Source organism: Zingiber officinale, chromosome 7B (assembly GCF_018446385.1).
Source record: "Zingiber officinale cultivar Zhangliang chromosome 7B, Zo_v1.1, whole genome shotgun sequence".
Classification (NCBI taxonomy): domain Eukaryota; kingdom Viridiplantae; phylum Streptophyta; class Magnoliopsida; order Zingiberales; family Zingiberaceae; genus Zingiber; species Zingiber officinale.
In genome coordinates this window covers 105,171,689-105,185,300 of record NC_055999.1, presented here as the reverse complement: position 1 = coordinate 105,185,300, position 13,612 = coordinate 105,171,689, and the positions used below count along the sequence as shown (strand labels likewise).

The window sequence follows — 13,612 nt, the reverse complement described above, 5'->3', positions numbered from 1 at the left end:
TTTAGCAAATATTTTCAAAATTTTATGTTAGGTTCAGGGGGAGGAATTAATTAAAATTTTTTCCTTTATTTAGAATATTTTAAAATTTGTGTTTGAAAAATGTTTTCTTAAAAATTTCTTAAACCTATTTTTGAAAACTAAATCTTATAAAACTAAGTTGTTTTTAAGAATTAGGTTTTACTTTTGATTGAAAATTGATTTTGAAGATTAGATTTAACTTAGTTTTGAAAATTAAATTTAAAAATCTAGTTCTTAAAATTTGATTTTACTTAATTTTGACAATTTGACTTGAACGTTAAATTTTACAAAACTTAGTTTTAAAAATTGCTTTGTTATTGAAAATTGTGGAAATTAGATTTTTCAAAACTTAAGTTTACAAACTAAGCTTCTCAAAATCATTTTCCTTAATTTTGAAAATAGAATCATTTACAAACTTAGTGTTGAAAAATAAATTTCAATCAGTTTTGAAACTTGTGTTGAAAATTTAAAATTTGATCTTGAAATTTAGAACTTATACACTTGTGTTTTAGATTTTGTTTATCTAAACTTAGCTATTTTTCTAAAATCTAAAAGCTAATGCTTTAAACAAGTTTTCAAAAGTTTAAACTCCCCCAGATTATCTTGACATTTTTTTTACTGAAGTCTATGCTTACTTAATCCATGCTTATTTTTGATGAATGCCAAAGAGGGAGGGTTAGGTGGTTAAGTTAGCTAAACCAGAATTGAAAATACAAACTAACTTAAAAACCCTTTAAATGCTTGTTTTTTTGCATATGTTTTCACTAACTTAACCAGGTTGTCATTCCATTAAAAAGGGGGAGATTGTTGGTGCGGTTAGCACTAACGATTTAACCCAGGTTTTGATTAATGACAAATCAGGTTAAGTTAGTTTGTTGTTGTCTGACACTTTGATCGAGTGTGCAGGAGAAGTCCAGACAGGTCGACGGGCTGACCGGATGCCTGGCACGAAGCCCAGCTTGGTCGACGGGCTGACCGGATAGCTGGCGAGAAGTCCAAGCGGGTTGACGGGCTGACCAGACGCTTGGCGAGAAGTCCAGCTAGGTCGACGGGCTGACCGGATAGCTGGCGAGAAGTCCAAGCGGGTCGACGAGCTGACCGGACGCTTGGCGAGAAGTCCAGCTAGGTCGACGGGCTGACCGGATAGCTGGCAAGAAGTCCAGACGGGTCGAAGGGCTGACCGGACGTCTGGCAGGTAAGTGAGGTAAGTCACTAGAGGGGAGTAACTGCGAGGACGCGTTCCCGCGAAGGGAACATTAGGCGTCGATCCGGCTTAGATCCATTTCGGATGTCTAAGTCGAGATCGTGACTAGATTCCGGTCTCGGAAAGACGGAATCTAAGTCATACTATTTGTGCTAATTCATACTATTATAAAATATGCTAACAATCTATTTTGCAGGATATATATTGCCTCGGACTAACTTTGTTTTGCAGGAAAAGAGAGTTTTCTGGAACAAGGTGGTCCGGGCGCCAGGAGGGGATCCGGGCGCCCGGAAAGCAAATTATATCCAGGCCAAGTCGTCGCCACGTGGAGCATCTCGATTTGAGCAGCTACGTCACATTCCAGGCGCCCGGAAGGAATCCAGGCGCCCGGAGCAACATATAAAAGAAGCCCCAGGCAGGAGCTTCAAGATCAACTTTTCACATCTGAGAACTCTGAGATTACTCGCTCTGCTACTCTGCGCTCCAACGACGCTCACAAAGCTCCGACGACACGTTCCCGCTCTTTTAAATTCCTTGTCTGTCGGTACAGCTTTGTTTTTCTTGTCATTAGCATCTTTTTGTACTTAAATTGTAATTATCCGAATTGCTAGTGAATTGCCCAACGAAAGTACTCAAGGAGTACGGGCCTTCGAGTAGAAGTCGTCACAGGCTCCGAACGAAGTAAAAAACCCTGTGTCTACTTTACTTTTCCGCTGCGCTTATACTCGATATTTTCGAATCGATATTCACCCCCCCTCTATCGAATCTAACGATCCTACAACTAAAACTCGACTAGATGCACTAAATCAACATCTTGAGTTTTATTCATCATCCTAACATCTCACTTGTATTTAATGTGTATTAAAACACATACAAGTCACCTTATATTTCTTTGTGAGATGTAAAGTTTGGTTTTGCCCTAAACTAGAGATCATGCATATCTATCTAGGCATTTTGAGATTATAAACATTCACCTAGGATGCTACTTGTTAGTAAATGTCATTATCCTTAATTGCAAGGAATTAAAAATAATGCATGATATGCTATGACATATATCAAAATAAATAATTTTCAAAATAAAATTCGCTAGAATTATATAATGTATGAACGACATGACATGATATTTTTGTATTTTTTATAATAAAACATGAATACAACATATGATGTCATGGCATATGAAGGGCAAATAGTCATGGCAAGTTAACATAAATAAAATATACCTAGATTACCTATCTAAGTATCTTTAAACCTTAGCTAACTTAAAATTTTAAATCCTAGATTGCCCATGATTTCCCAAGAAGTTGTCAAAACCCAACTTGGCATTTCTTTAACTCTTAATTTAAATTTGTGTCAATTAAAATTAAGCATATTTCCTCAAATTTTGGTACGTTTTACTCTTCCAAAGAGTAAACAATTAAATTAAGGCATAGATTTGCCTTTAATTTTTCAATAAAATGCCAAAATCCTAACTTGACATTTCTTTACACTTGAGGGGGTGAATAGCTAGTCGCGCTCGTCGTAGCTTGCTTCTTGATGATGATATGCAATGGAATGTACAAGAAACAAAAATACAACGCTAACACAAGGATTTACTTGGTATCCACCTCAAGAAGAGGTGACTAATCCAAGGATCCACACACACGAGCACTCTCCACTATGAAAACACTCTTTTACGGTAACTACCGAATGCAGAGAAACCCTACAACACTCTCAGTACAAGAAGAAAGAAAGGGAAGCAAATACAATTGAAATTTTACAAGATTTACACTGAAAACCCTAACCATAACTTCTTCTTGTTGTTGTAGATCGCCACTTGACTTGGACGTGCACTAGCACTTGCCTCCAAGAACCTTCAAGAACTGGCGATGAGAACTTAGAGAACTCGCTGTGAATATCAGAGAAGTATCGGGCGAAGAAGTGCTAAAGAAGACGCTCGCAACGGCTTTATCCAGCGCTAACAGTTGGATCCCAATCGATTGAATGACTCTCAATCGATCGGGGAGGCTTTGGATCGATCGGTTGATCTATCTAGAGCGTCTCTGTGCTCTCTGGAAATCGCCTGAATCGATTGCCCGATTAATTCAAGGCTTCTCACGATTTTCCAGCCTCCCAATCGATCACCTGATCGATTGGGAGGGCTTCTGTGCAACGACGTCACTCCCTCCCAATCGATCCACTGATTGATTGGGAGGAAGTGTTGTCGTGGGACTCCCCCAATCGATCAACCGATCGATTGGGCATGAGTCAATCGATCGGTTGATCGATTTGACTCACTTGTGACTTGCCAAATCAAGTCCAAAGTCCCTAAAACTTGTTGGGACCAAATATGTAGCTAGAGGGGGGATGAATAGCTCGGCGCGATCCCGTGCTCGTCGTTGATTGCTTCTTGGGATGAAATGCAGCGGAAAATACAAAGAAACAACCACACAACGCTAACTCGTAGATTTACTTAGTATCCACCTCAAGAAGAGGTAACTAATCCAAGGATCCACACACTCACGCACCCTCCATTAATAAGACACTCCTTTACGGTAACTACCGAAGGCGGAGAAGCCCTACAATACTCTCAATACAACAAGAAAGCAAGGGAAGACAAATACAAGAAATATCTTACAAGATATGCAGTGAAAACCCTAACCCTAGCTTCTTCCTCTTGTTGTAGTCACGCCTCTTGACTTGGATGTCTCTCCAAGATCCTTCAAGATCTGGTGGTGAGAGTGGAAAACGTTGTGGGGAAGCTGCTGTGAAGATCGGAGCTGAACAGTGCGAGCGTTGGTAGAGAAAGAGCTCGACAACGACTTTAATCGACGCCAACAGTCGAATTCCAATCGATCGGATTGCTCCCAATCGATTGGGGAGGCTTTGGATCTATCGGTTGATCGATCCATAGCGCCTTTGTGCTCTCGGGAAATGCCTGGATCGATCGGCCGATCGATCCAGGGCTTATCGTGCGAAGTCGCAGCTCCCAATCGATCGCCTGATCGATTGGGGGCTCTGGATCGATCGGTTGATCGATCCAGAGCTGTTCTGTTCGCGCGATGCTTCTCCCCAATCGATCCACTGATCGATTGGGAGAAGGCTTGTCGTGGGGACTCACCCAATCGATCGGTCGATCAATTGGGCATGTGCCAATCGATCGGCTGATCGATCCAGCTCCTTGTTTTTGCCCCAAAACAAGTCCAAAGTCCCCTAAAACAACATCTGGTCAACCATGACCTGTTGGTCCATCATGCCTAGCATCCGATCACCCTTGACCTGCTAGTACTCGCTCACCAAGTGTCCGGTCAATCTCTTTGACCCACTTGAACTTTTCCTCCTCATGCCAAGTATCCAGTCAATCCCTTTGACCTACCTGGTCTTTCCAACTCGTGCCAAGTATCCGGTCAATCCCTTTGATCTACTTAGACTTTCCAACACCAGATGTCCGATCAGCCTTGATCCATCTGGATTTTCTCGTGCCTGGCTTCACTCACCAGGACTTTCCCAATTGCCTGGCTTCACTCACCAGGACTTCCAACTGCCTAGCTTCACTCACCAGGTCTTTTACCTGGCTTCACTCACCAGGATTTTCTTCTGCCTAGCTTCATTCACTAGGACTTTCTCCTGGCTTTACTCACCAAGATTTTCATCTGCCTAGCTTCACTCACTAGGTCTTTCACCTGGCTTCACTCACCAGGATTTTTCAGTCAAGTATCCAGTCAACCTTGACCTACTTGACTTTCCTTCACAATCTTCCCACATGAACAATTGCACCTGCAATCTTCATGTGTTGTCTATATGTATTGTCAAACATCGAAATCCAAACATCAAGACTCGAGCTTGACTCAATTCAAGCTCAGTCAACCAGGTTGACCTAGGGAATATTACACCAACAAAACTAACATCCGGTCAACCATGACCTGTTGGGACATCATACCTAGCATCCGGTCACCCTCGACCTGCTAGGACTTCCTTACCAAGTGTCTGATCAATCCCTTTGACCCACTTAGACTTTTCTCCTCGTGCCAAGTATCCGGTCAACCCTTTGACCTACTTGGACTTCTCAATACCAGGTGTCCGGTCAACCTTAACCCACCTGGATTTTCACGTGCCTGACTTCACTCACCAGGTCTTTCATCTAGCTTCACTCACTAGGATTTTCATACTGCCTAGCTTCACTCACTAGGTCTTTCACCTGGTTCCACTCACTAGGATTTCCCAACTGTCTGGCTTCATTCACCAAGACTTCTCCTCTGCCTAGCTTCACTCATTAGATCTTTCACCTGACTTCACTCACAAGGATTTTCCTTCTGCCTATCTTCACTCACTATGTCTTTCACCTGACTTCAATCACCAGGATTTTCCAACTGCCTGGCTTCACTCACCAGGACTTCCCAGTCAAGTATCCGGTCAAATTTGACCTACCTGACTCTTTTTCACATCTAATTGGTCAACCTTGATCAGAGGAGAATTGTACTAACAATATTCTCAAATGAACGATTGCACCTGCAATCTCCATGTATTGTCAGTATCCATGTATTGTCAAACATCGAAACTCAAACATCAAGACTCAAGCTTGAGCCTTCTCAAGCTTAGTCAACCAGATCAACCTTGATTCAAGGGATATTGTACCAACAGCTTCTACACCATGTAGAAATTTGCAACCAACTTCTACACTTAGGGTAACTATAATCTTGAACTTATAAATCCAACTTTATTATGGGACTTATTGTACCATATCACTGCTACATGAAAAATAAAAAAACTCTCCCCATAATCATAATCTAAAAAAGTAACTGTATATTGGGTCCTACTAATTCACACATCATTATCTATATTTTTCATTTACTATCTTTATTTATAATATTTATTTATATACTATCATAAATATATATTTATAATATACATATTAATTAATTTATTAATAATATATATTAGTTTTATTTAATAATTTTTAATAAATAATAGCTATTTTTAGCTGTTTTGCACATTTTAAAAAAAAATCATTTTTTAAAAAAATGTTTGACACATTTGATTTTGATACAAATTTACATTTTTTTTATTACTAAATATTTTTTTTTTTAAAAAAAAAACTATACTGAACCAATAATCCAAATTTGGATGTTGGGTTGTTGGATTTTAAAAATCCACTAACTTTGTAATGCTTTTGGGTTCACTAAATCTATCTTCTTAAGTTTTGTAAACGTAGCATTGCAGTTACCCTTATAATGATAAATAATATAAGAATATTTTGGACTTACCAAATTAAATTGGGTGCCCAAAATATAAATGATGGACACTTCTTGATCTTTGTCCAACATTTATTATATTAGTGATATGCAATTATGCATCACCACTACATTAAAATTTTAAAACCTTTATTATAAGTTGTAATTTTATTTAATTTTTTATGTAACAAATGTGGTAAATTGTTAATAATTTTTGTATATGACAATTCAAAGGTTCCCTTGATGTACTTTACGAGGAAACTAATTAATATTTTTCAAATATCGCAATCATCAATAAAAACTAATTTTTTAAAAAATAATTATTCTTCATAAAATATTTTTTTATAGTGTTTTTGGGTTTTATTAAACGATGGACCTTATACAAACTCCATTGTTTTTTTTATTACTTAAAAAAAAGGTATATTTAAAGGCGACCTCCAAATTCGGCATTTCTCCTTGTCGATTATCTGGAGGGAGAGGGAGAGGGAGAGGGAGAGGCCAAGAGAGAGAGGGAGAGGGAGACACAGGGCGCGGGCAACTGGAGATGGCGGCGACTTGGGTGTTTGGGTATGGCTCTCTCATATGGAAGGCGGGTTTCCACTACGATGAGAGGCGGGTCGGTTTCGTCCGAGGATTTCGCAGAGTCTTCTACCAAGGCAATCGATTCATCCTTTTTTTTTTTTTCTTATTCTTCTTCTTTTTACCGATCAATAAGCCAGGTTTTTTCTTTCTTCCACTAATTGATTGGGTAAGATCGAACAGGCAGCACGGATCACAGAGGGACGCCTGACTTTCCCGGAAGAACAGTCACTTTGGAACCCCTCACCGAAGCAACCTGCGTACATTTTTTTTTCTCGCTTTCAACTTCCTTGTTGCTTGATGCTGCTTTCTAGTATTATGGGACGCTATTACTACGTGAATCAGTGTAGACAGGGAAATGTGCGATTTTTAATTGTTGAAACCTGAAAAAAAGATTTACATTTTCATCTTCTCGTGCCTGGATTCGAGATCTGATTACTTTCATAGTATAAGAATGGTGGAAATTTTGTTTGTTGCCTGAATTCTTTTTCTCAAAGAAAATTTTGTGTCATGGTAGAGCTGCAGAAACCTCGACCATTAACTACCAATTCGGGAATGCATTAACTATCTATAGGTCAGCTCCACCCTGCTGCGTGCCAGCCAAATGGCTCCGATACAGATTTCCTAATCCTGTCTGATCCGGGAATGCATTAGATGTCATTCCCGTCTTATATTTACTAGAAGATAGATAGCTTGGAAACTTATTTCTATTTCATTTGTTCGAGTGACATTCTTTAGCGCCCTATAAATAATTAAATATTCAAACCCACATGCCTGCACGAGGGAAGATGAAGACACTCACAAAAAGGGCCTTTTCTTGCACCTTTTCTCATGCTACTACACGCGTGCACGGCAATCTCTTCCTTTACTGTGAGCAAAAATATCTATGAGGATAAATCTCCTCGCTTGGCGCTATCTACTCAATCTAGCTTTCCAAGATATATCCCTTGGAAGGATTCATTCCACCCCACCATCTATTTGGCCCATTCATTTTGTGATGCTAATAGGAGGATAATCACGCCCTTCAATGGGCAAGTGGCTCAAAGGACAACATCAGTCTAGGTCTGGTCACAGTTTGCATGCACTTTAACTTGATTCTTGATCTATAAAGATACATTTCTCAAAGATTCAATAAAACCAAAGAACTAGGCATTGAATTGCCCACTAGGTAGGAAGCATGGTGTACCCAAGTTATCAAGTAATGATGTGCCAATAGTATTGTGTTGGATCGCTAAAAATAAAGTAGAATCATGGTCCTAGATACAATTGTAACCTTAAGAACCACTCTCACCACACTAGTACTGTGTTGGATAGCAAAATGTGATCAAAGTAAAGGTCTTAGGTATAAATAGAGAGGGAGCAAGGAAATTGGAAATGGCCGCATAGATCTACGTTTTGACTTATCATTATTAGTTTTAGTGGTCCTTACCGTAGTTGAATCTATTCAATCAAGATATATCTAAGCCAATTTCAAGCAACATCCTCAATTATAATGAGAACCATAACATTATGCTCAAAAGAGCAACAACACCTCATTGCCTGCACCTTCAGAATGAGGCAAAAGTCAGTAGACCTAGCTAATGAATCTAGGGATTGCTTGACTCCAATGTGCACTGCACCCTTTGTTTTGTGGATAAAGCTCACATCACATGGAACATGCCCTCAGTTTTTGGTACAATAATACACCATCAGGCATCCCTGGAACATATGCACATGTTAGTGGAGGGAACCAACTAGTGGCTGCATGAGGGTAGAACCTAATCAGAGTTCACATAACAAGTTTCATTATCCCACTGTCCTTAGAATCTTATGGAAAGAAAACCTCTAGGGTTCCATTGGCTCACCAAAGGTATCAAACAGTCTGAGAGATGGATAGTAAATTTCTAATGCAGAATATAATTCATTGATATTCAGGTATGATGCATGCTGGACTGATTATGTCCTAAGAGATTACTAGGCCATGGTGACACTATCCTTTCATTGCCAGCAAATACTACTACTAGTTCAGGATGCATCATTCTTGAATAATGGGAGTGAATATGTCCCAAATCATATGCCCATTATGCTTGATTCCCGAAACATGCAAGTGAATATTGTAGTAGTAGCAAAGTTTGTATACAAAAATCCTATAGGAACTACGTAACCACACTTGGCAAATAAATTTTGCAATTTCATCAGACCATCAAGTAAAATGAAGAAATAAACATAGAAGATGAATCACATTTTCTGTTTTTCTTAGTGCTACTTAATATCATCTAGTGTTTATTACAAAATTATTCTCACCTATATCATCCTCCATAAAAAATTTTATATCTTCATTGTCTAATATTTTTACAGTAATTTTTTTTAAAAAAATATTTTTCCTTATATCATTTTCTTTGTGAAAAGTAATAATATAGAAGAGGTCAAAAATCCATGGAAAATTCAATGATTTTTTTTTTTCAGTTTCTAATTTTTTTTTCTTTATGAAAACTGAAAATTCTCACGAATCTAACACAATTGCAGTCCTAAATCTAATTGTGTTTACCTGCAACATTTTATCTTATTGGGGAACCAGACATTTATGGTTACAACACAAAATGACTTTTTTTTTTTTAACAATTTACTTGTTTTCATCAGTTTGAAGTTTGTGACTTTGCTTTTTCCTTTTTTTTCTTCCAAAATCAAACCATGCAACTTGGTGATGAAATTTATCATGACACCTTGTGAATATTTAAACACTGGTTAGTTGCATTTTGGGGGATGTCATGTTACAATCATAGTAGAGACCTATTGGATGATGAGAAACATGATCCATAAAGAATTATTAATTTTTATATTCCAGTCACATCAAACATTGTGTTTTCTGTCATATTTGAATTATGAGATCCTTGCTGGATTGAACTTAAATTTTGTATGGTTGCAGTGGGGAGTTGCATACAGGATACCAGAAGAAGAAAAGAAGATTGCACTAGAGGTGGGACTATTTCAATTTAATCTTCTTATACACGTTTTTTTTTTAATATATTAGGTTCCGTTCTTGGTAGGATACTCTTTAGAGAAGTCAGCACCAATTTTGGTTGTCTTACCATGAACTATTATGTACTTCCAACAAGTTAGTAGTTATCATGGATGGTGTTGGATGCCATTATTTCACAGGCTACTGGAGTTCATGTATGTCTCATAGTCCATCCTGAAGCATACAACCATTAATTTCTATAAACGTCCAACAAGTTGAACTGTAAAGGGAATCTTTTCATCATTGACTCATGTAAATAGACAAAATGGATACCTTCCATATAATAGACACTAAATGTACTCTACTTTGCTCATCACTATCTCCTTTCTTCTCCAGAACATCAACCTGTAGGCGGAATGTTCTAATGAGCTCCTCAAGAAGATCCCCTGCACTACTACCTCCAGAACAAACATGTTTCTTCACCTCCAGTTCCATGTCTCACTTAAGTGGAACCCAAGAGAGATTATAGAACAAGGTTTCTGAGCTGACAACACGAGCCACAAGCTTCAACTAGAATAAATTTAAGAATAAAACCAATATCACTTTCTGTTTTAAACTTAGCTTTAGTTGGACACCTACAGGAAATAATTAACATATAATGGACCAACTATTTTACTGCCTGAATACATACCAGCATTTAACATCACCCACTAATTGCATGATCCATCACTTGTTCTGAACACCCCCACTAATTAACATATAACGGACCAACAATTGCTGCCTGAATACCCACCAGCATTTAACATCAGCCACTAATTGCATGATCCATCACTTCCTCTGAACCCCCCATGAAATCCTGCTTTTAAAAAGGTGTATCAACAACTTAAGCCATTAAGTAGTGCCATATGTAACAGTCATCATTCCTCTAACTTTATTAATTTGCATTTGAAACAAAGCTTGAAGTTGTGTGTCCTAGGTATTTGGAGTCATCTGTATGATCTTGTGCTGCTTTCAAACTCTATGAAACAAACTTTCTTCTTAATCAATATTGCAAAATAACATAGATGTTAAAACACGTATGCTTCAAAGAGTTTTAAAAAATCTTCTATTTATTCATTGGCATTACTTTCATATTATTTTCCTTTTAAATGAACGTCTCATATGCATTTGCCCCCGAAAACCTTTCTTTTCTATTTATCAATTGACTGACTCAAGTAACATTCTTAAACATTGAACTAATTTCATAGTTAGTGAAATCTGAAAGTAGTTACAGTTAACTTCTTTGCAATATTGTCCAAGCTTCTTCAAATATAATTTTCGCACTTCTTAAGAACAATGTTTCATTGTATAGTTTGATGAATTAAGGGTTTCTTAACAGTTACTTTTATATTTAGTTATTCTTCTTCTTGTGGGTATCCATATAGAGATTCCATTTTGATGCTTGAATTTAGCTACCCCCTTAACATAGACAAATCTACTCTTGTATGATGCTGACTTACAAGTTGAAGCTATTTAATTAACCTTTAACTGATTCTACCTCTTTAATGTGTCAAGTTTCTCTCATTATCTTCTATTAGCACCTTGCTTGTTAGAAAAGCAACAAAATTTAACATCAACGAGAACCCAAAAGAAAAACTGACTTTATAATAGAACAAACTGTGTTTTTATATACAAAAGTTTGTTTCTGCCTTAATTGCATAGCTACAAGCCTACAACCTCCACTTTTTTCATCACAATATCATTGTTACTCGTGTTACTGACTATTGGAACCTGTACCTGTAAAGTATAAATTATTAGGATGAATTATTCCCATTTCTATTTCTTTACTCAGAATTTAATCTTTTTATTTTTTTTACAATTTCTAGTACTGGAAGCTTCATATTTTCCATTGTCACTGAAAACCATAAATTTGGAATTGAATATTTGAATAGCTAGACAAGAGTTGTTCCTTTTCCTTTTAAATGGGGGGATACAATGGACTGGAAACAGTACTCAAAACTTGTAAAAAATATGCCGTGAAACAAAGCTCAAAAGTTTTTTCATATGTTAACCATTATCTGCTTAGACGATTTGCATAGATGATGTACAAGATCTCTTTACAATTTATAAAAAATTACAGTTAACCCACCTACTACATCAGAAGAATATTTGAGGCTATAATTATAATAGTCCATCTACTACATTACATGAATATTTGATAGCCGGCAACTTTATCAAAGCCAGTATCACTTTTTAGAGTTTAAATTACATACATGAACGGAAACATGAGAATGATTTCTGAATGTCTTGATTCAGCGAACTAAATAGTTTCTGTTTTTTATTTTTTCAGAAAAAATAGAAGTTACTTGAAATTTTAATATGAATTGGTTATTACTACATCTATTTTGGTAGATGTCAACTGTTTTTTTTTCTCCTCATTTTTATCATCTACATATTTTGCAGTCTTTAGAAATAAGGGAAAAACAGTACGACTTGAAAGTTTACCTTGATTTCTACACAGTAAGTAGTGCATGTTCCTTGCTTTGCTTGATTTTGAATACTGTTGTCTAAGAAAACTCACCTTAATATATTTATTCAGGATGAAGCCTCTTCTATTCCTGCCATCAATGGTGTTATGGTGTAAGTGGAAGGCAACTTTTATAATTTAGCTTCTGTGATTAAACATAATCTGCAGCATTTGCAATCAGTTACATAGGTTCAGAAGACAAGAAAACCAATCCAAATTATTTGGGACCAGCATCACTTGATGAAATGGCCAGGTGTGCGTTTTCATTCCATTTGAATTTCTGTGCCAGTCGTGTCTATAATGTGCTCGACTAACTTGTTAAATGTGTAAATGTTCAGACAAATTGCTGTGGCCGAAGGCCCTTCGGGACCCAACACGGACTATCTTTTCCATCTTGAGGAGTCACTAAAACAAATTGGTGTGTTCCATCATATGTCTTTGTTTTTTGTTTTCTGGGTCATAAACAATATTTATCTATTCAATTTGTGTAGGATGTGAGGACCCCCATGTTACCGATCTCGTTGCGGCCGTTAGAAGAGTTGTCTCAACAAAAGAAGGTGCATGAACTTTGAAAGGCAGAACCATCCATCTTCTAAGTTGAAAAATGATTTTTCTCAAAGCTATCCAACACCTCCATTCCATTTTATGTCTACATCGTGGTCTGGTAATCAAGAGAAGGGATCCGATATTTACATAGACATTTTTTGCCTGATTGCTCAGGTAGTTCATTGAACTATTTACATATGTTAATGACAACTAGTTTATTTCAAGCCCAATGATAATGTTTCGGCATAATTAGTTCACATTTGGACTCTTCTCACTTTAAAAAAACACATCTTGTTTTCTCTTACAAGTCCGAACAATTTTTGTCAAACAACTATTTTGATCAAATGATGTGGTGGGGTAAACACTTTGAATTGAAAAAATAAGGCTAAATTTAAGCCTCTTATACTCATAGGAACCTTCTCATGGGTTTTTTGAAAAGAGAAAAAAAAACATGAGAGTGTGTTCTTGAGTCCAAATGAAAGTGGAGCATTTATGAAAAAACTGAAACCTAGATTCATGTTTAGGAAATTTGACATTAACAAATGAATAAAACATTAATTATACATCTGCATTAAATTTTGATGTGAAAAGATTTTAGTGAATAGTAGTAGACT

At 37.1% G+C, this 13,612-nt stretch overlaps 1 protein-coding gene across 2 annotated transcripts; it reads left to right on the top strand.

The window, feature by feature from the left end:
* Window positions 1-6,887: 6,887 nt before the first annotated feature.
* LOC122006697 (gamma-glutamylcyclotransferase 2-3) lies at window positions 6,888-13,255 on the top strand. 2 transcript variants are annotated; one of them, XM_042562289.1, is made up of 8 exons: window positions 6,888-7,085; window positions 7,192-7,268; window positions 9,914-9,964; window positions 12,389-12,445; window positions 12,525-12,565; window positions 12,634-12,705; window positions 12,791-12,870; window positions 12,944-13,255. In XM_042562289.1, exons 1-8 carry the CDS (start codon window positions 6,974-6,976, stop codon window positions 13,015-13,017), a joined length of 564 nt encoding a protein of 187 aa, XP_042418223.1. In that variant the 5' UTR covers window positions 6,888-6,973; the 3' UTR covers window positions 13,018-13,255. The 2 variants fall into 2 exon arrangements, with proteins under 2 accessions (XP_042418223.1, XP_042418224.1); XM_042562290.1 differs by lacking the exon at window positions 12,389-12,445 and having other exon boundaries at window positions 6,889-7,085.
* The last annotated feature ends 357 nt before the right edge of the window (window positions 13,256-13,612 follow it).

Excerpts from the sequence above, each read along its gene's own strand:
- LOC122006697 (XM_042562289.1), top strand. The coding sequence starts at position 6,974 with ATGGCGGCGACTTGGGTGTTTGGGTATGGCTCTCTCATATGGAAGGCG. Across the intron at positions 7,269-9,913 it reads CCCTCACCGAAGCAACCTGC|TGGGGAGTTGCATACAGGAT; the intron begins GTACATTTTTTT and ends GTATGGTTGCAG. Across the intron at positions 12,706-12,790 it reads TCACTTGATGAAATGGCCAG|ACAAATTGCTGTGGCCGAAG; the intron begins GTGTGCGTTTTC and ends GTAAATGTTCAG.